This window comes from Carcharhinus amblyrhynchos, chromosome 28 (assembly GCF_965287045.1).
Source record: "Carcharhinus amblyrhynchos chromosome 28, sCarAmb.v2.hapA, whole genome shotgun sequence".
NCBI classification, from domain to species: domain Eukaryota; kingdom Metazoa; phylum Chordata; class Chondrichthyes; order Carcharhiniformes; family Carcharhinidae; genus Carcharhinus; species Carcharhinus amblyrhynchos.
Window position 1 is genome coordinate 22,167,875 of NC_137351.1, and position 22,109 is coordinate 22,189,983.

Genomic DNA, 22,109 nt, shown 5'->3' on the forward strand with positions numbered 1-22,109 from the left:
GCTGCCTCGCGTCTCCAAGAAACGTGCCGCAGGGAGGCCAGAGAATCTTGCCCATTATCTGTGTGACCATTCCCCCCTCCAACAAAATACTTGAAGATATTTGCTGAGAGCTGTGAAATTAAATAATTTAGCTGGGTTACACAATTGACTTTTTTTTAAAATCTTGCTTTGTAAATTAAAAGAAATTGGTAAGAGCAAAATGTAATCTGTTTGAAGTCCTGGTTTTGCATAAACCCACTTCATTAAGATTATTTTCATTTAAAACAACGAGCTTACTTTTTTAATTGAAGTAAATATTCTGGATTACCTCCCAGTGCTTAATCTCTTGGCAGGGTCCCAGTCGAAAGCACCCCAGGATGCATTGGGTTAGGATGTTCTAGGATCTGTGTTTGAACACAATGCAAAACACCTTAATTTTATTGAAAGCTGTGTGCTTTCACCTCTCGCCTTTTTGCAAAGGAACTTTCGACAACCCTGAGCCCAGTTTGTAATGAGTACGGGCCCAAGCTACATACAGAAACTCCCGCCACCCAATTTAGCTCCAAACTATTCTACTTCATTGTTTCTCCATAAAAACCAGATCACATGGGCCTATCTCCAGGCAGGGGACTAGTATGATGACTATCTCTCGTCAGACCAGCCTATTTCACTTCAGACTAAAGGAGAGATTTTAAAACGCAACTGTCTTGTAAAGTGAAACAAAAACAGAAAATGCTAGAGAAACTCAGCAGGTCTGACAGGATCTGTGGAGAGAGAGTAGAATTAAAGTTTTGAGTCTGGATGACCATCCAGACTTGAATCATTTGAAACATTAGCTAATAGAGCTAATGTTTCAAGTCATGGTCATCCAGACACGAAATGTTAATTCTATTCTCTCTCCATAGATGCTGTCAGACCTGCTGAGTTTCTCCAGCATTTTCTGTTTTTTGTGTTTCAGATTCCAGCATTTGCATATTTTGGCTTTGTCTTGTAAAGTCCCACATTTGTAACACTGCATACGAACAAGATAATCTCCAAGGTCTATTCATTTCAACACCCAGCAAGTAACACACATCTGATTGGAAATGCCTGGTGTAAGTGTGGGACTGGCATTTTCGGCACCCAGTAACCAATTAACTGTTGCTATTTTTTCTTTGCCCATTTTGGAGCTTAAAAGGTGAGATGCAGCAAAAGGATTTACGGCCAAATCGAAAGATGAAGGGGGCATAAAGAGGATTAACCTACAGTTTAAAAATAAAATCTTTCTCTTCCCTCCCCAAGTGAAGCATCAGCTCAAACAAGGTCCTCATCAACTGGAGCCGCCTTTGAGAATGATGCTTTCTTGGAAACCATTAAGTCAAAAATTATGGGGAGACTTTTGTGATCCTGTGCAATGCTCGTTTGAGATATAAATAGTGGCTTGAATGCTGGGGATAACTCCCCTTTCAGTTCAAGATAGTGCATTGAGATCTTTTCTATCCAATTGAGAGGACAGATGGGATCTCTATATAACATGTCAGCTCAAACACTGTGCCTCTGACGATGCAGCACTCCCTTGGTACTGCACTGGAGTGTCAGCCTAGATTTTTGTGCTCCAGTCTTGAAACTAAGGGAGGATTTTCTGAGCCCCTGTGGTGTATTTAAAGTTTATTTATTAGTGTCGCAAGTAGGCTTACATTAACACTGCAATGAAGTTGCTATGAAGATCCCCTAATCGCCACACTTCGGTGCCTGTTCAGGTACACTGAGGGAGAACTAAGCGTGGCCAATGCACCCAACCAGCACGTCCTTCAGACCGTGGGAGGAAACTGAAGCACCCGGAGGAAACCCACGCAGGGAACATGCAAACTCCGCATAGATAGTGACTGGAGCTCGGAATCAAACCTGGGCTCCTGGCCCTGTGAGGCAGCAGTGCTAACCATTGTGCCGTGAGTTAAGAGAAGCTAATTCCTGAGGAATTTTACTCATCAGGCTCTCCAATGTCATATTACTGGCCTCTAGATGCTGCACTTGGAATAATGAACCATTTTTAGCCGGGATCTTTGATCTAATTTCCCTTCCACAAAATCTTTATTGTTGAAATTTGGAATAAATATTGGATCAGAGTTCCAAAATGTTTTTTTTTACACGCACACCAACTTTTAGTTTATGGATTCATTCATTCGTTTTGCTGACTGGTTTAATGTCAGCTTCCACCAGCACCATTTTTAAGAGCTCGGAAACGTTTGCGAGTACTCGGGGCGATGAAGTTACTTCAGAACCTGTCACTCACCTTTTAATTCTCCATCGCGACACTCGAGGCAGCCACGCCTTCACTTCAGGAAGTTCCCAAGCAAATGCAAACACTGACACGTAAGCTAAAATGCTGTGTGCTTTGCAGGTGGAGCTGTTTAAGTGCTGCCACAGGCTGATCCCAGCTACTTTTAACCTGAATCTCTGGAGACTGGTGCAGGTAAGGATGGGTTTGAGATGTTGGATGTAGGATTACTGAGTGCTCTGGGCTGCTTGTGTCTCTTTATGATTAACCGTCAGCTCGCTGACCCTGCCAAACTCACTGCTCAATCTCCCTGAAAGCATTTGAAATATTGCTATCGACTCCATCCACTCTTTACTTCACCAGCGCTTGGAAGTTTTCAAGGATTTTAACTCCTTAAGTACCAGTGTCTGGTTTGCAGATTTTGTTTTCTCTCAGCACAGAATGGTGGCGGGATTAGAACGTGTTAATGTTAGCTGGATGGCGACACGAAATGTATTGTTTCTGTACATTTTATCCCTGATTATTTTAGTTGCTCACCTCCCGACAACTCGCCGTGATGTAGTTTACTGCACGAAACTGTACTTGGCATTTTGAACAAGTTGACAGGCAGTGGGAAAGGAATATGTGGCAATGGCCTTCAGCACTCTGGTTTGGGTAAATGTTGTGGCCAAGCTGATTAATGTGGTCCCATTTGTATGAAGGCCTGAATGTTCCGGCATTCAGAAAGTGAGAACACTAGGGAGGTTAGCTGATGCACAACTACTCAGTGCCACATTCCAGGTTTGCTCTCCAGTTAGAAGCAGCATTTCCTGTTTGAATTTGCTCAGACTTGCTCAAAGGCTTGTGTTTGTCATGGATTTTTTTTTAAAAGAAAAGTTTTCTGTACCTCCTGCGAGTTACTCACGGAAAATGATTCCCCAAACACAAGTAGCCATTTACTACATTCTTCTAACTTACTTTTTAAAACATTTCCTTTGTGGGCTGTGAGCATTGCCAGTAAGATCAACTTCTATTGCCCTCAAGAAGGTGGTAGTAAGTCTCGGGTATTAAACTCGGGTGTAGGTACGCTCATAGTAAAGAAACGCCAATTTATATTTCCCAGTCGCATGGTGACGTTCACGTGCATTTGCTACTCTTATGTGCTTCTAGGTTGTGAAGTTTATTTATTAGTGTTACAAGTAGGCTTACATTAACACTGCAATGAAGTTACAGTTAAAGTCCCCTGGTCGCCACATTTCTGGTACACTGAGGGAGAATTTAACACCTAACCAGCACGTCTTTCAGACTGTGGGAGGAAACCAGAGCACCGGAGGAAACCCACACAGACACAGGGAGATTGTGCAAACTTCACACAGACAGTGACCCAAGGCTGGAATTGAACCTGGGTCCCTGGTGCCGTGAGGCAGCTGTGCTAACCACTGTGCCACTGCGCTATGGTGAAAGTCAGACTGTTTGTTCGTCAAAAAGCCTTGGTGTGTTGCTGCATTGTCTCTTGTAAATGGTACATGCGTGGGCCGCTAGTGGTAGAGGGAGTGAATGTTTAAGGGAGTGGGTGGGGCACCAATGAAGTAAGCTGCATTGTTTGGACGTATCAAGTTTCTTAAGCATTGTTGCAGCTGTACTCATCTGTGAGATGTGGTAAATATTCCTTCAAATTCAAGACTTATGTTGTTGGAAGTCAGGAGATGAGTTACTAGGTGCAGTATGCGTATGCTCTGACCTGCTCTTGTAACTATGATTTGATTTGCTTTATTATTGTCACATGTATTAACATACAGTGAGAAGTATTGTTTCTTGTGCACTATACAACAAAACATACCATTCATAGAGAAGGAAATGAGAAAGTGCAGCATGTAATGTTACGTTCTTAACTAGGGTGTAGAGAACATCAACTTAATGCAAGATAAGTCCATTCAAAAGTCTGATGGCAGCAGGGAAGAAGCTATTCTTGAGTCGGTTGGTACGTGATCTCAGACTTTTGTATCTTTTTCCCGACGGAAGAAGGTGGACGAGAGAATGTCTGGGGTGTGTGACGCCCTTAATGATGCTGGCTGTTTCTCTGAGGCAGCGGGAAGTGTAAACGGAGTCAATGGATGGGAGGCTGGTTTGTGCTATATCTATGTGCCTGTTCTAACTCAAGATGTTGACAGGGGCGGATTCAGTGATGGTAATGCCATTGAATGTCAAAGTGAGGTGGTTAGATTCTTGTTGCAGATGGTCACTGTCTGCCACTTGTGTGAGGACATGAATGTTACTTGCCCACTTATCCACCCAAGTCTGAATGTTGTTCAGTCTTATTGCGTAGAGGCATGGGACAGCTAACAGTATCTGAGTGGATGTGAATGGTACTGAACGCTGTGCGAGCATCAGTGACTATCCTGACTTGACCTTATGGTGAGGGGATGGTCAGTGAAGCAGCTCTTTGAGCCTCGGATACAGTCCTTAGGAACACTGCAGTGATGTCCTGGCGCTGAGCTGATTGGCTTTTTATGGACGGGACATGACTTCAGCTGATAACTGAGGGTGTGGGGTATTGGTAATTTCTGCTGACAGACCTTATCTGATTGGGGGCTTGGACTGGAGTGGGGTGGGGGTTTGGAAGTGTTCGTACTATAGAGTCGCACCATTCATATAAAGTGGACAGAGACAAACATGCTACCCACTGGCCTACTGTACCTATTGGCTGGTGCCCATGATGTCCAACCCAGGATACCCGTTTAGCTGTATCTATCAAGAGAATTGTTGATGAAGTGGATGCTTCTGAGGCTCAAGTGCCCCACCATGAAGTTCAGGAGCAGCTTAGGCGAATTACATACATGTATTTAAGGAGAAACTAAATAAACAAATGAGGTAGAAAGATGATATAGATTCCATATAGGACAGAAGTGGCCATTCAGCCCATCGAACCCCCATCTCCGTAACACCACATCTTTCCCATGACTAACCTCATCTAACGTAAGGGCCAATTTAGCATGGCCAATCCACCCATCCTACATATCTTTGGAGTGTGGGAGGAAACCAGAGCACCTGGAGAAAACTCACGCAGGCGTGGAGAACGTGCAAACTCCACACAGACAATCACCCAAGCCAGGAATTGAACCTGGATCCCTGGCGCTATGAGGCAGCAGTGCTAACCAGTGTGCGACCCCATGTAAGGATATGCTGATGGAAGTAAGAAAAGGCTCGTTTGAGGCACAAAGCAGTTGGGCCAAATGCCCTGTTACTCTGGTTCCAAATTATCGCTGATGTGGGGAGTTTTTGATTTTTGTTCATGAAGCCCTATCCTTAGGACTAGACTTTCCCTATGTTTGCTTTCTGTCATCTGCACAATTTGAGGAAATACAACATTTGTCACCTTGGGCTTTTGTCATGCTAACCTCATCTGGACACACCTTGAATAGGAGAATTTGAATCCTTTGGAGCAGCTCCCACTTTGGTGTTTCTTGTTGAACTTGCTGACCTGGGCCTGCCAGATTCACGAGTGGGAGCTTCCAGAGACTTGGTCTAATCCTCTGGGAATATTGAAACTTCTGTTGTGAGTTATCGTGGGCTGTTCTGAAATTCTGATCGTAGGTAGTCACTGGGAATTGTCTGCAGAACTTAAAATACCCAAATCTGAACCCCCATTGTGTACTTGGCAATGATTTTGAACTTTTTGCAAACTCATTCCTACACCCAGATATTGCTTAAAATATGATTTATTGTTTGGGGCTTGAGAGGATCTTTTTATTCTACGCTACTGGTAATCTAAATGTCTGCCAACATTGGATGTGTAGTCTTCACCCTTATTATACAATGTACACGTCCCCATTTTCTAAATTGCCTGCATAAAATATGCATTACAAATGCACACTGACCATACCTTGATCATATGAACGAGATTCTCCCACATAGCTCAAACTGACTCATGGTCTGAATTGAAAAACTTGTTATGAACAAAGAAGGATTGTTAGTGCAATCTTACAGCAGGTAATAGGATTATTCAAGACTCAAAGTAAATGCCAGGTTGTTTTCAGAATCGAATACAACGGATCATTTGATGGATAGCACAGCGGCACAGTGGTTAGCGCTGCTGCCTCGCAGCACTAGGGATCTGGGTTTGATTCCTGGCTTAGGTCTCTGTCCGTATGGAGTTGCACATTCTCTCCATGTCTGCGTGGGTTTCCTCCGAAACACATGCTGGTTAGGTGCATTGGCCATGCTAAATTCTCCCTCAGTGTACTCGAAACAGGCACCGGAGTGTGGCGACCAGAGGATTTTCACAGTAACTTCATTGCAGTGTTAATGTAAGCCTACACGTGACACTAACAGATAAACTTTGTTTCCTCACCAGAAGTGCCCTTTCTATACATCTGAAGCAAACCTGTCTTGGAATTTGGTTTGATCATGTGACAGTAAATGATCTAAATTTTGGATTTTCAGAAGGTCTTGAGGCTAGGGTAGGCCAGTGAAGAACTTTAAAGCAATTTGTTGAATATTTTGTTGCTCTTGTCCCAGCCTGCCCCAGTCTGGCGCAGTGAGCTGTTAACATAGGATCACTGTGAATGGATTCAGCTCAGCAGAAGAACATGAAGATGGATTGGTTCCTCCACAGGAGTTGCTCTCTGACGCTGTCAGTTGCCAAATTTTGTGCTTGTCAACCTGTTTGATGTTGGCGCTGCCTTGAAGCCCCACTGTTTAGTAGAAACTCCAATGTAAACTGATCATATCCGGTTCCTCCAAGCTGTGCCTTGACTACACAAAAAAGCCCGGGACATTGCAAACTTACTTTCATGCCCACAAATATTGTAGAACTTTATGGGGTGTGCAGGATGGGATGCTGACATTAAAGTTAAGTGGGATTGTTTAAGGATCGGAAAAAATGCCAGGCAGGTTGTTTACAGAATCAAGTAGATAGATGGCACAGTGATTAGCACTGCTGCCTCACAGTGCACAGACCCAGGTTCAATTCCTGACTTAGGTCACTGCCTGCGTGGAGTTTGCATGTTCTCCCCGTGTCTGCATGGGTTCCCTCTGTGCTCTGGTTTCCCCCCCACAGTCCAAAAGACATGCTGGTTAGGTGCATTGGCTATGCTAAATTCTCCCTCAGTGTAGCTGGAGTTTGGCAACTAGGGGATTTTCACAGTAACTTCATTGCAATGTGAATGTAAGCCTACCTGTGACACTAATTAATTTGTTTGTCACACGTAGGCTTTCGTTAACACTGCAATGAAGTTACTGTGAAAATCCCCTAGTTGCCACACTCCGGTGCCTGTTCAGGTACGTTAAGAGAGAATTTAGCATGGCCAATGCACCTAACCAGCACATCTGGAAACCAGAGTAGCCAGAGGAAATCCACACAGATATGGGGAGAACGTGTAGGTTCTGCATAGACAGTGACTCAAGCCAGGAATCGAACCTGGGTCTCGGCGCTATTAGGCAGCAGTGCTAATTACTGTGCAGTTATCGATTGAAGAAATTGGCAGCAAGGATTAATGGACTGATTTTTGGAATTGAGCAGAGGGTGTGTAGATGGCTTTCTATACAATAAAGAGCCTGTCTTTGAGGCTTAGTAAAATGCAGGCACATATCAAAAGGGTACATAGCAGTATACACAAAGTTGGTTCACAGTCGGACAGAAAACCAATAAAATGATTAAAGGCGAATATACTGTGGATGCTGGAATCTGAGCCAAAAAACAGAAAATGCTGGAAAATCTCAGCAGGTCTGACAGCCTGTGTGGAGAGGGAAAAGAGCCAGTGTTCGAGTCTGCGTGATCCTTTGTCAGAGCCCAATAAATTGGTGACGCCTGGAGTGGACATACTGAGGCCATCCGATTTAACTGTCTGTTGAGTAAAGGTGGAAAATGGGTGACTGGGTTTTGGATGTTTGAGCAATGTGCAATATAAGCTTCAGTGCTCGAAGCAAAAAGGGTGTATCACCTTAATAAACCATCTTTCCCAATCTGAATGACTCAAGGCCTCCACTTAGCAATGAAGAAATTGTAGGCAATTTTGCTTTCTTTTCTAGAGGATAAATGAAACACCATCTCCTCCCCAGGAAATGTTCTGGTAAAATCCTAACAAAACAATTACGAGACACACCACAGATGTAAGGATGGAATGTAACGCCACTCTGATAAACACGGTGAACAATATATTAACTCTCTTTCTCTTCTGATAAATGACAACCAGCAAACTGGTTAGCCATAGAATCATAACAGCACAAGACCTACAGAGTCCACTCTGAAAGCCGTTACACTAGTGCCTCGCAACTGTACGGTTACTCTGAGAAACCCAGTCTAACGGATGTTCCCAGATATCTTCAGGAAATTGGATGAATGCTCGATCCATTGTGTAAGCCTGGTAAAAGTGAAATCCAAATTGAAAACCGAAAAGGCCGGGGGCAAACTTGGCCAGTCTCTGCAGGCTACATTGACACTTTGTCATATGTGCCCACAAGTTATGAAGGCAGGATCAATTTGGAACTGGGATCAGATCTACTCCCCACCCTTGCTAGGGTATAAAATAACATTGATTCACATAATCAGAGGTGTTGTCTCTCAGATCCCCTGGTCAATGACTCACTCGCGGTGGAAAGTCTGCAGTAAATATTTGAATAGGGAGGAGGTCAATTAACAAGTATTGCAGCGAGGGAGCCTTGAGATCATCGCACTTTTCAAATCATTTTCAGAATTGAAGGTTTTGCATCATTTTCTTCTGGAATACTCAGTAAATGAAATTGTGAGATTTAACAAAGATGCGTAAGTTTATTTATTAGTGTCACAAGTAGGCTTGCATTAACACTGTGGGGATATGATGGCTTAGTGATATTATCCCTAGACTATTAATCCAGAAACTCAACTAATGATTGGGGTTCAAATCCCTCCATGGCAGATGGTGGAATTTGAATAAAAAATATCTGGAATTAAGAATCTACTGATGACCATGAAACTATTGTTGGAAAAACCCATCTTGTTCACTAATGGCCTTTAGAGAAGGAAATGTGCCATTCTTACCTGGTCTGATCTACATGTGGCTCCAGAGCTACAACAATGTGGTTGATTCTGCCACCAGTCCTGGTCCATTACAATCTCTTTTGCTTCAGCCCAGGAGGTGTCCCACTCCTTGAAGCTTTTCCTTAAATGTAGTTTGCCAGGTGGTTTTAGCCTGGGCCTGTCATCTTTTCCCATCTGGTGATATCCATTCTGCAGCCACTCTGATAGGGTGTTCCTGAGACCCGGGTTCGATTCCCGGCTTGAGTCACTGTCTATGCAGAATCTGAACATTCTCCCCATATCTGTTCCGGATGTGCCCAGCCATTCTGCCATGATATCCTGATGGTGCTTCTACCCAGTTCTCTGCAGGATTTTAGTGATGATGTCTCTATCTGATGGCCAGGATCTTATGCAGGCAACACTGGTGAAAGGGGTCCAACTCACGTTATCTTCCAAGCCTCGCTGGCATAGATTGCAGCTGGTACTGTTATAGGTTTGTAGAGTCACAGCTTCATGCCCGTGTAGGTGTTAGTGTTGGATGTTCAGACCGTGTGGAGCCTTGGAAGACCGATGCTGGTTTGTTAATTCTTGCATGGACATCGATCTCTACATCGCTCATCACAAGAAAGATGTGGAAGCTATTGAAAGGATGCAGAGGAGATTTACAAGGATGTTGCCTGGATTGGGTGGCATGCCCTATGAGGATAGGTTGAGGGAGCTAGGTCTTTTCTCCCTGGAGAGACAAAGGATGAGAGGTGACCTTATAGAGGTTTATAAAATGTTGAGAGGTATAGATTGGGTGGATTTTCAGAGGCTATTTCCCAGGGCTGAAATGATCGCTACGAGAGGACACAGGTTTAAGGTGCTGGGGAGTAGGTACAGAGGAGATGTCAGGGGTAAGTTTTTCACTGAGGGTGGTGAGTGAGTGGAATCGGCTGCCGTCGGTGGTGGTGGAGACGAACTAGTTAGGATCTTTTAAGAGACTTCTGGATGAGTACATGGGATTTAATAGGATTGAGGGTTATAGGTAGGCCTAGTAGGTAGGGATATGATCAGCGCAACTTGTGGGCTGAAGGGCCTGTTTGTACTGAGGTTTTCCATGTCCTGTGTTCTATGCTCACTCTCTCTGGAGATGATCTGAAGTGGCAGAAGTTGAGGACTTAATTTATAAGCAAGTATTTGGGTTCCCCTGATCTGGTGCAAGCCAGTGGGCAGCGTGACTCTGCCAAGGTAGAAATGGTTGGCATCCTCTTCTGTAGTCCAGTGGTGATGGGAAGGACATTGCTGCATTCCAGCCCCTCCTGTCTTGTTCTTTTCGTGAGTACAATGCTGAGGAAAATCGGTGAGATTGCAGCAAAGAACAAAGGTTGGATGCCAGGAGCCAATAAATGGTAATGGGGTGATGATATGAAGCTGAAGTGGGTGGTAATGGATAAGGAAAGATGCCTCCAGAGAACACATATAAGGCATTTGCTGCTTTCTGGCTCTAAGTTTGACGACTTGAAATTAAATAGAGACTTTTGTGTCCCAAAGCACTTATAAACTGATTAAGTACTTTTAGAAGTGTGGTCACTGTTGGACTGTATGAAATGCAGCGGCCAATTTGCCCACAGTAAGTGTCACACTCAGCAATATGATAACGATTGGATAATCTATTCTTGTATTGCTTTGAGGGATAAATATTGGTCAGGCCACTGGGGAAAACTGCCCCACTCTTCTTTGAAATGGTGCCACGCTGCGGTTTATTCATGGGAAGCCAGACCTGGGCCCCATTTACCATCTCGTCCCAAACAAATGGCACCTCCACCAGTGCAGCACTCCCAACAGTATTACACTGTAATGTTCGCATGAGTCCACAACCTTCTGTCTCATAGGCAAGAGTGCTACCAATTGAGCCGAAACTGATGCCTGATCCTCTTCCAGACTCCCATTTCTCTTGGGTAGAATCTCTACAGCGCAGAAGGAGGCTTTTTGGCCCATTGAGTCTGTACCAACCCTCCAACAGTGTGTCTTATCCAGGCCCTATCCTCCTAACTCTATGTATTTATCCTGCTACCTTGGGACACTAGGGGGGCAGTTTACCATGGCCAGTCCATCTAACCTGCACACTTTTGGACTGTGGGAGGAAACCAGAGCACCTGGAGGAAACCCACGAACCCAAGGCTGGAATTGAACCTGAGTCCCTGGCATTGTTACCATGTGTTTGTAGTCCTCCTCGAACCACTTACACCTTTGGCCTTATCTTTATATTTTTCTGGTGGAATGTAGAACATAGAACATTACAGCGCAGTACAGGCCCTTCGGCCCTCAATGTTGCACCGGCCAGTGGAACCAATCTAATGACCCTCTAACCTAAACTATTCCAATGTTATCCAAATGCTTATCCACTGACCATTTGAACGCCCTTAAAGTTGGCGAGTCCACAACTGCTGCAGGCAGGGCATTCCACGCCCTTACTACCCTCTGAGTAAAGAACTTGCCTCCGACATCCGTCCTATAATTATCACCCCTTAATTTAAAGCAATGTTCCCTCGTGTTAGCCGCCACCATCCGAGGAAAAAGGCTCTCGCTATCCACCCTATCTAACCCTCTGATCACCTTGTAGTCACCATTCGCACAGCTGTGAATGGAGATTTGGCTGAGTGTTTGATTCTCTGACCTCACTGCAGCAGGAGCGTGGCATGAACGACCGGTAAGATTGTGTCCTCGTTATTTAATCATTCCCTGGAAGTCTATTCCCCTCTGACTAGTCATTTCAATTCATTGAGATTTGTCCCTGTTTCCGATGGCAGATCATGGTTGACCACTGATTCCCTGTAATTTGAAGCATATTTTGTTCCTCCCAGTTGTTTTCAACACTTGGCCTTGTGCCCCTTTGAATCAGCTGATACCTAGTGCAGCTCGAATGCTGGTCTATTGAAATTATACAGAAAATGGTTTAGCTGGCTCCCGACTCTTGAATCTCGTGTCTTCTATCAGTGCCTTGGGGTATTCTGCTTGTCTGTTGAAATGTTTCCAGGCAGCCGCAGACTGAAGCCCACGCGGGGATTGATGCAGTATCCCGTTCACTGAAAGATCATCTGCAGGGACGTTGAGGTTTGGTCTTTGAATCCTGTCACTGGGCTGGAGGCTGCGCTGGGAATCGGACAGAAATTGGAAGCATTCCAAGAAGGAAGCGCCAAGCAAATGAGTTGGTGTGGAATGCGTGGAGGCTTTGAACTTGGATAGAAGTCAGAAATCTTCTCGAACCTCGAATTAAGTTCCACAGCCCGGATACTGGGAGCGGTTTTGCTCCCCTTTTCTAAGGAAAGATATTCTGGCATTGGGAGGCAGTCCAGAGAAGGTTAATCCAGGGTATGGAGAAGTAACCTTATTGAAAGCTACAGGATTATCAGGGGGCTTGACTGGGTAAACACTGAGAGGTTGTGGTGAGTGTGTGTTGGACCAGAGGGAATCATCTCAGGGTTAGGGTTGTCCATTTAAGATGGAAATGAAGAAAAGTTTTTCACTCGGAGGGTGGTGAATCTGTAGAATTCTTTACCGCAGAGCACTGTGGAGGCTAGGTCACTAAGTACATTCGAGACTGAGATGGAAAGGCTTTAATTGGTAAGGAAATCCCAAATTACGAGGATAAGGTGGGAAATTGGAGTTGACGATTACCACATCCAATCAGTCATGGTCTCATTGCTGCTGTCACTGAATGGCGGGACAGACTAGATGGGCCGAATGGTCTACTTCCATTCCTACGTCTTACAGTCACTTGTTCTGGCAAAGCACGAATGTATAAGAGGGAGCAGCATTAGCAGAACTCATTGGTTAACCTGTTGGCTAGAATGCTGCATCCCACCTGAAAAGAGGTGTTTATTGTCCTTCTGAGAGAAATTGAACATAAAAATAAGGATGATGCTGTACAGGGCATTGGTGAGACCGCATCTCGAATTGTGTGTGTCGTTTTGGTCTCCTTGTTACGGAAGGATGTGTTTAAGGCGGTTCAGAGGAGGTTTACTGGGCTGATACCTGAAATGAGTGGTTTGTCTTATGAGGAAAGGTTGACTGGACCAGGCTTGTTTGCACTGGAGTTTAGCTGAGTGAGAGGGTCACCTGACTGCAGTTTACAAGGGCCTGAATGGTCTTGACAAGGTGGATATGGAAGTGATGTTTCCTTTCCACCCTGGGAACAAGTCTGGTGAACCTTCACTGCACTCCCTCTATGGTAATAATATCCTCCCTCAGGTAAGAGAACAAACAGCACATGGGTCTATTCAAGAATCTAGGCAATTGAAGCAAGACTTTCTACTCCTGTAATCAAATCCTCTTGCGATGGAGGCTCACGTGATGTTTAAGGAAGGACGTAAATGTGATTGAGGTGATTCAGAGAAAGTTTACTAAATTGGTACTGGAATGAATGTGTTACCCTTCCTAATTACTTGCTACATCTGCATAGAATAGTACGGTGCAAAAGAGGCCCTTCGGCCCATTGAGTCTGTAAGGACATGGGAGAAACAGCTGACCTTCCACCTGGTCCCATTTACCAGCGCTAGGCCTTGACTGTTATGATGTGCCAGCTGCTCATCCAGGTACTTTTTAAAGGATGTGAGGCATCCCGTCTCCACCACCCTCCCAGGCAGCGCATTTCAGACCGTCTCCACCCTCTGGGTAAAAAAGTGTTTCCTCGCATTCCCCCTCCCCAAACCTCCTGCCCCTCACCTTGAACCTGTGTCCCCTCGTGACTGACCCTTCAATAAGGGGAAACAGATGCTCCTTATCCACTCTGTCCATGTCTCTCACAATCTTGTACACCTCCATCAGGTCACCTCCTCAGCGCGTGTTAGCTCTCAGTGACTCATTGGTGAGGGTGACCAGCTCCACGTGGGCTGGGCAGGTTGGAAAGAGAGAGCATGCTCACCTGTTCCTGGGTCAGAGCTCGGAGTAAAACCATTTTCTTCCTCCATTGCAGGCCCGTATCCAGCATTCACCATGTCTGATGGAGACTATGATTACCTCATCAAATTCCTAGCACTCGGTGACTCCGGAGTAGGTAAAACCAGCTTCCTCTATCAATACACAGATGCCAAATTCAACTCCAAGTTCATCACAACAGTTGGCATCGACTTCAGAGAAAAAAGAGTGGTAAGTAAGTCAGAAACCGGCACTGTCTTTGCTTGATATTTCTAACTCTCATTTTTTTTTAAAAAAAGAACTATCCTTTTAGCAACTTTAGGCAATATGGGCCGTTGTGGGCTTTGATTTTTTTCCCCTCTGGATCCTTTTTATTACATTTTGTGCCCATATCTGTTACTCAATCTTTAGTTCCCTGTTCAGTACATGCTAATTATTCATTTAATTATGCTCTGGCTTTAAGCTAAATTTTATTTAAATAAAAACATGCACTACAATGATACTAAGTGACAGCTCCTTAATTCTGCATCTTCTTAATTACTGCTTTCTAGTTTTTTTTCTCTTTTCCTGAAGGGATTGCCATGTGGTTGGTGCAGTTACCTTTCCAAAGTGGCCATTCCTGTATGAGCTTCTGCAGAGTGTTTGCCCATTTCCAGTGTGGCTGTGGAGGTGTTACTGCCGGTCCCAAGTTCTGTTCTCAGCGGGCGTGCTGATTGAGGGATAAAGCAGACTTGCTTTATCCCTCGATCAGAGCATCTGCTGTAGTTGCCTCAGTCCACATAGAACCATAGAATCCCTATAGTAAAGAAGGAGGCCATTTGGCCCATTGAGTCAGCGTCAATTCTCCGAACGGGTATCTTACTCAGGTCCGTCCCACGACCCTATCACTGTAACCCTGCACGTTTTTAAAATTTATTAGTGTCACAAATAGACTTACATTCACACTGCAATGAAATTACTGTGAAAACCCCCTAGTAGCCACTATCCTGCACTTGTTCGGGTACACTGCACCTAACCAGCATGACACTTGGACTATGGGAGGAAACAGGAGCACCCGGGGAAAACCCACACAGACAGGGAAGAACATGCAAACTCCACACAGACAGTGACCCAAGCTGGGAATCAAACCCGGGTTCCTGGCGCTGTGAGACAGCGTTGCTAACCACTGGCCACCATGCCACCTGTCACTGGTATAGATAGTCTACTTACATATTTAACATTAACCACCATATCATGACTTAATCTACCTAATCGACGTATCTTTGGACACTAAGTGGCAATTTAAGATGGCTAATCCCCCTAACCTGCATATCTTTGGAATGTGGGAGGAAACTGGAGCATTCAGAGGAAATCCACGCAGACACTGGGCGAGAATTGAACCTGGGGTCCAGAGGCAGCAGTGCTAACCAGTGTGCCACCATGCCGTCCAGCATCATTTGGTGCCATTCTCTTTTGTTGATTCTGTCCTCCTCTAGTCAGATTGTTGATGCTTCCACAGCACAGCTTCTGTGGACATTGCCTGATTGGAGTGTAGAAGCAGATTAGTGCTGTACTGTAGGAATACATTTACTCATTCATGCCTTCAGATACATGTCTCACTGCAGTGTGGGCTCTATATAACATAAGATTTCCACAATGACTTTAATTTGATCCTAATTTTCAACGCTAACTTCAAGAGGAGAATGGGATCTGTGGGCATTTTCAATCCCATCCTCTGCTTTTCATTTCCTCTCAGTTGCAAGTCTCTCGTGACCTTGACAAAGTGTTTCCCCTGATGCCAATCCGCACTTTTAGGATATTCCGTTAATGCTAACTGTCAGATTAAATTCAACAAATCAAGGATTGAGAAAATAACCATAAATCAATTTTAAAAATGAACATACGCGAATACTCCAGAAAGACAGGTGGTGAAATATAGAATTGGAGCCAATCCCTACACGCTTTTATAAACATTTTATTTAGAGAGTTGCACATTGGAAGCGCACACCTCTGCACCCAACAACCACTGTTTGAGTACGCGTTTATCTTATAGGATCATAAGTGAATCCCCTTAATTAACATTCCTGCCTGACCTTCCCCACTCTCTGGTTGACTTTGACGTCATGATGTGGAGATGCCGGTGCTGGACTGGGGTAAACACAGTAAGAAGTCACACAACACCAGGTTAAAGTCCAACCAGTTTATTTGATAATAAACCCATTAGCTTTCAGGGTTTGCCCCTTTGTCAGGTGAGGTCTCCTGGTGTTGAGAGACTTCTTACTGACTTTGGTGTCTCAAGAAATGGCCTAGCAAAGTGAGTATTAAAAACAATTGTTACAACCCAAGACGAACCCTCACCTCGAGGGATGAGGAATGAATGTGACTTGGTGCCAGCCGCACTCCTACAAAGAAATTAAAAAGAGAAAGGCTTCCTTGTTGATCAGGGAAGGGAAAGTTGTTGGTCTACCAGATAATCACTAACTAAAGTAACAAAGCATCCTAGTCGACATTAGTGAGCTCAATCAGACTTTGATCCCAAGATTGTCCTGGTTGATGTAGCTCATTTACTCTTGAATAAACTTGATTCATAGAATCCTTGCAGTGCCGAAGGAGGCTGTTTGGTCTATTTTAGTCTACATTGACTCCCTATCCCTGTAACCCCCACACATTTACCGTGGCTAATTCCGCACCCCCCCCCCCCCCCCCAACCCTACACATCTTTGGACACTAAGGGGCAATGTAGTATGTCTAATTCCCCCTAACCTGCACATCTTTGGACTTGGGGAGGAAACCCATTGCAGATATGAGGTGAACGTGCAAACTCCAGACAGTCCTCCAAGGCAGGAATTGAAAACGGGTCCCTGGAGCTGTGAGATGGCAGTGCTAACCACTGCGCCACCCAGCTCAGTTGATGAGGTAGCACTCGAATGGGGCTGTGTCAGAGGTACACAGCATCCACAATCTGCTGCTGTCTTCCCTGCGTAACATTTGGAACATTTGTATCATTGCCCCGTGTTATGACCAGGTGCGGGAGTGAAGCAACTTCCTTCTATTCTGCCTCCTCAGATGGACACAACAAAAGTTTAAATTTCCTTTTCCACATCAGGATAAATTTGACTATCTCGGCAGTGGAAAATAAGGAACCAATCAAAAAAAATCTTCTTGAGCGAGATCAAATTTATTTACTACTAAACCCAAGGGGAAAAAGTAGCCAAAGTCTCACGTGCATACGTACATACACACACACACCAGAAATAAGAGGAGTTAGGGTCCAAAAAATGCAGTTAAGTATCCTTTGATCTTCCTGAGGTGTAGATTTTAAACATTGTGGCCGATTTAGGTTAGTTGGTTTCTTGGATGTGGTCAGATGTTGCAATTATTATGAGATCTCGGTTTGCTGGTAAGTTTTTGATAAACAAAGACAACTTTGTTTCCAACAGAGAGAGTGCAGCTTCTCAGCCTGTTTCCTGCACTGACACTTCCTGTGTAACTTGCAAACTCTCTGTATTGGCTGGGAGTCTGACCTTGTTATACTTCACTCATTGTTTATTTCCAAGGGGTCAGTATCCCACACTTTGCATTTTAATGTCTCTTCCTTTAGACTGTGACGTGTTTTGATGGGTGTCTGAATTATAGGAAATGTCTCTCTCTTCACACTTCCCCCTGGGAGTGTCTTGTTTAATTTTGCTCATTCCCCTCGGAAGGTGAGCTTTTTAAGTAGTTTGTTCCTTCTCATTTCAAATTGTGAAATTTCCTGTTGGTTGGCTGGAATAAAGGGCCTTAGCCTCTTGACCCCTGGATTGTACGCGAGAGATGCTGACCACGCAATACTGCTTTTCTGCTTTGTCATCTTTCTAATAAGAATCTTTGCCTTTTGAATATTGTATTGGTTTTTTGCCACCCTGGGCCATGTACAAATTTCCAATGGGCACTGAGCTGAAGAGGAACCAGCACTAGTTGCTAAGACTTGAATGAGAGGAACTCTCTGCTGTTGGTTTGACAGAGGGGGCAAGTTCAGATTTGGAACTGACAATGAAGACTTGAGGTTTTTCTTTAACTGCCACTGTTAATATTTCGAGTATTCAGGTGACAACCCTTCAGAGACCCATTCAGCAAGCTTATTGGATTCTTATCAGATTGTCAGCAGAGTTGAAGAACCATGAACTACAAGCTTGCGATTTAATGGATCACTGACAGAGGTGGCACAGTGGTTAGCACAGCGCCAGGCACCTGGGTTTGATTCAGCCTGGGGTGACTGCCTGTGTGGATGTGGATCTATGTGGGTTTCCTCCATGTGCCTTGACCTCCTCCCACAGTCCAAAGATGTGCGGGTTAGATGGATTAGCCATGATAAATGTGCAGAGCTACATGCATGAGGTGGGTGAGATGACCTGGATAAGATACTTTGGTAGAGAGTCAGTACAGACTTAATGGGCTGAACAGCCTCCTGCATTGTAGGGATTCTATTCCAAGCTACATAATGCGTCTTTAAATGATGACGTGCAGTTGAGAATTGATCCTTGGCAACAGGCTTCAGATCTCGGCTCTGCTCCGAGGATGACTTTTCTTTTCTCCCCCTGGACAGTTCTACATGACTCATTCAAAATCGTGTTGCAAATACCAATTTTCTAATGAACAGGAAATTGTTTTGTTTCATCCTCGGGCTGCGTGATCCACATTATTTTTAGGTTGCTGGAGGAGGACATGGGGAATGTGATTTTGTTTCAGTGACCCTTTAACTTAAAGGCAAGAAAGGTTGGGGAGCAAAGTTCCTGCTCTCCATTATCCAGTGACACCTTCTGGAAAGCTGTCAGGTGGGGGAGGATGGAGGTTAGCTGTGGGCACTGAGATCAATTGGCCCTCCAGTATCTCTTTGCATGTCCTGTGTTCAGGAAATATGCTGATTGAATGCACGTGTATTTTTCCCCTTGATCAAAGCCTGAAACAGGGCTGTAAAGGGCAGATGAATGAAGTTGCTACTCAGCCAGTTCTTCAGTTTACCTGCTGTAATGGTGTCTCATGTGGGTCTCCCCTTGCTTGCCAAGCTGGTAATGGATGCTCAACCTTGGGCAGTGAATGCTGGCCTTTCCGGCAATACTCGTATCCCAAGAGTGAACATATTTAAAATAAAAACAAAGAAAAATACAGCACAGGAACAGCCTTTCAAGCCTGCACCGATTATGATGCCTGCCTAAACCAAAATCATATGCACTTAGAGCCTATATCCTTCCATTCTCATCCTATTCATGTATTTGTCTAGTTGCCCCTTAAGTGCCGCTATTGTACCTGTTCCCACCATCTCTCCAGGCAGCGTGTTCCAGACATTCACTGCTGTGTGTAAAAAAAGACTTGCCTCACTCATCTCCTCGAAATTTTTCCCCACCTTAAACCTATGTCCCCTAGCACTTCACTTTTCTACCCTAGGAAAGAGCATCTGACTATCCACTCTGTCCATACCATTCATAATCTTGTAAACCTCTATCAGGTCACCCCTCAACCTCTGTCATTCCAGTGAGAACAACCCAAGCTTATCCAACCTCTCCTCATAACCAATGCCCTCCAGACCAGGTAATCCTCTCTGTACCCTCTCCAAAGCATCCACATCAGAGTTTCCACTCTAACCACTTGAGGTGCAGTTTCATGAAGCTTCCATGAAGTCCTTCAGGTTGAACAGGGTATCGATGCCAAACGGACTGTGAAATTTGTAGTCGAGGTGGTTTGTGGTCTGGCTTCCCGGCATCAGGCCATGGGTGAGTTTGAAGTTGTGCAGTTCCTTTAGGCTCTTCTGGTTTTGGAAAGTTATTCCGGATGTCTCTCTATCTAAATAACCCAACAGGAAAGGATAACGTCCCATCATAGGAGGAAGGCAAGGATCTTGTTTTCAGAAGGTGTCAATTGAAGAAAATGGTCCTTCCCCCAGACTGACTTTTCTTGTCTTTTCTTTGAAGTGTTGGCTCAGACCCATTGAAGAATTCTATTGGTTACTGATCAATGTTACAACTCATTGGCGAAGTTTGTCCAGTTCCTGATGAATTGTGAATCAGTTGGACAATCTCTGCTTTCAATGCTGAGGGGTGGGTGAAGTTCAATGTTGCTCCCTGGAGGGTAGAGCAGTGGCAGGGGCATGGGGGTATAAGGACATCGGAGCAAGAGTAGGCCATTCGCCCTCGGGCCTACTCTGTCATTCTGTACGATTGTGGCTTTCACTCCACTCTCCAGGCTGTCCCCCATAACTCTTAACTCCCTCATCAATCAAAAAGTAGTTGAGCTCAGCCTTGCCTATACTCAATAATCCAGCCTCCACTGCTGTCTGTGGATGAGAATTCCAAACACTAACAAATCTCTGAGAGAAGAAGTTCCTAAGGGGCATGCCTCCTCACTCCACCCCAGTCTAGATCCACCCCCCCCCCCCACAAGTTCTAGATTCCCTCATGAAGAGAATCGACCTGTTAGTGTTTACCCTGTTAAGTCCCCTGCAGAATCTTATATTTCAGTACGATTGCCCCTCGTTCTTCTAAATTCCATTCAGCACAGGCCCGAACAGTTCAATCTTTCCGACTAAGACAAGCCCCTCATCCCAAGAATCAGCCCAGTCAACCTTCTCTGAACTGTTTCCAATGCAATTCTGTGCCTCCTTAAGAAATGTGACCAAAGCAGTAGACAGTAACTCTAGGCGTGATCTTGCCAATGCCCTGTAGAGTTTTGGCCAGACTCCTCCACTGTTATAAGTTTAAAGTTTATTTCATTAGTGTCACAAGTAGGTTTCATTAACCCTGCAGTGAAAATCGCCTAGTTGCCACACCCTGTTGCTTGTTTGGGGACACTGAGGGAGAATTTAGTATGGCCAGTGCACCTAACCAGCACTACTTGCAGACTAGAACATAGGAATGAGGAGCAGAAGTAGGCAAATTCAGCCCTTCAAACCTGCTGCGCCATTCAATCAGATTGTTGGTGATTTCTCCTCGGTCTCAAATCCACCTCCCCACGTATTCCCCAAATCCCCCTCTCCCTCTTTATTGGAAATATGTCTATGTCCATCTTGAAGCCATTTAATGATTCAGACTCCACTGGCAGCGAGTTCCACAAATTTACCATCTTCCGCATCTCAATTTTAAATCCACCGCCTCGTAACCTATATCTGTGACTGGGGAAGGAAACCAGAGCACCTGGAGGAAACCCATGCAGACTCTGCACAGGGAGTGACCCAAGCTGGGAATCTCTAACCTGAGTCCCTGGCACTGTGAGCCAGCAGCTCGAGCCTCTGTGCCTTTACAATAAAGGTCAGCATTCTGATTGTCTTCCAAATTGCTTGCTGTACCTGTAGGTACACGACGTCATGTGATTAAATCTCCACACCAGCAGAAGTAATAACCCAGTTGGAGTCCCAGTCTTCTTGCCCATCTCCACTTACCCTGTGAAGATGGAGGAACTTTGTGTGTCAGATGGTGGCACTTGCCTGGTTTGCTCTGTCAGTGCAGCGAAAGGGACGGGGGAGATGGTGCACGTTACACAAATGCTTTAACCTGTCACTTATTGACCTCTACTCTTGAATTCCTTGCAATGAGATCCTTGCCCTGGCCCAGATCAAAACCTGCCTCAAATTGACGGGCAGCATGAAGGTGAATATATCCAGTAATAATTCACATTGGTTTGCCTTTCGACAGAGGACATCAGCCTCCCCTCTCCTCCTCTTCCATGCCTTCCTATGTCAATTTGATTTAATCTAACCTATCAGTTAACTAGATGCACGTTGTTTGGATAAAGTGCTTGATTGAATGGGTTGAATGCTCGATTCAATTGTAGATCCGAAATGAGGAAATTAAGCTTTCAAATGGCACAAATTTAGAAATTTGGCTTGAAATAAAGAGACTTTTTCAGATGCAGAAAATAAACTTCAGAGGGACATTTTGACTTCTTAAGTTCAAAAAAAGACTTCACTCTTCTCAAAGTACCTTTAACGTGCTTGAGACATCCTAGAATTCTTTGTGCCTAATGGTTACCTTTTTGACAAATGGTCAT

At 44.7% G+C, this 22,109-nt stretch overlaps 1 protein-coding gene across 8 annotated transcripts in view; it reads left to right on the forward strand.

Moving 5' to 3' along the window:
* rab27a (RAB27A, member RAS oncogene family) overlaps positions 1-22,109 on the forward strand; it is a 127,330-nt gene that overhangs the window by 70,517 nt on the left and 34,704 nt on the right. For 7 of the 8 annotated variants that reach the window (XM_080214027.1, XM_080214028.1, XM_080214030.1 and 4 more), the window contains one exon: positions 14,170-14,342. In XM_080214027.1, the coding sequence (XP_080070153.1) occupies positions 14,190-14,342 (153 nt within the window). In that variant the 5' untranslated portion in view covers positions 14,170-14,189. Of the gene's footprint in view, positions 1-2,316; positions 2,432-14,169; positions 14,343-22,109 lie in introns of those variants that run through there. The other variant, XM_080214026.1, reaches the window with a different exon arrangement.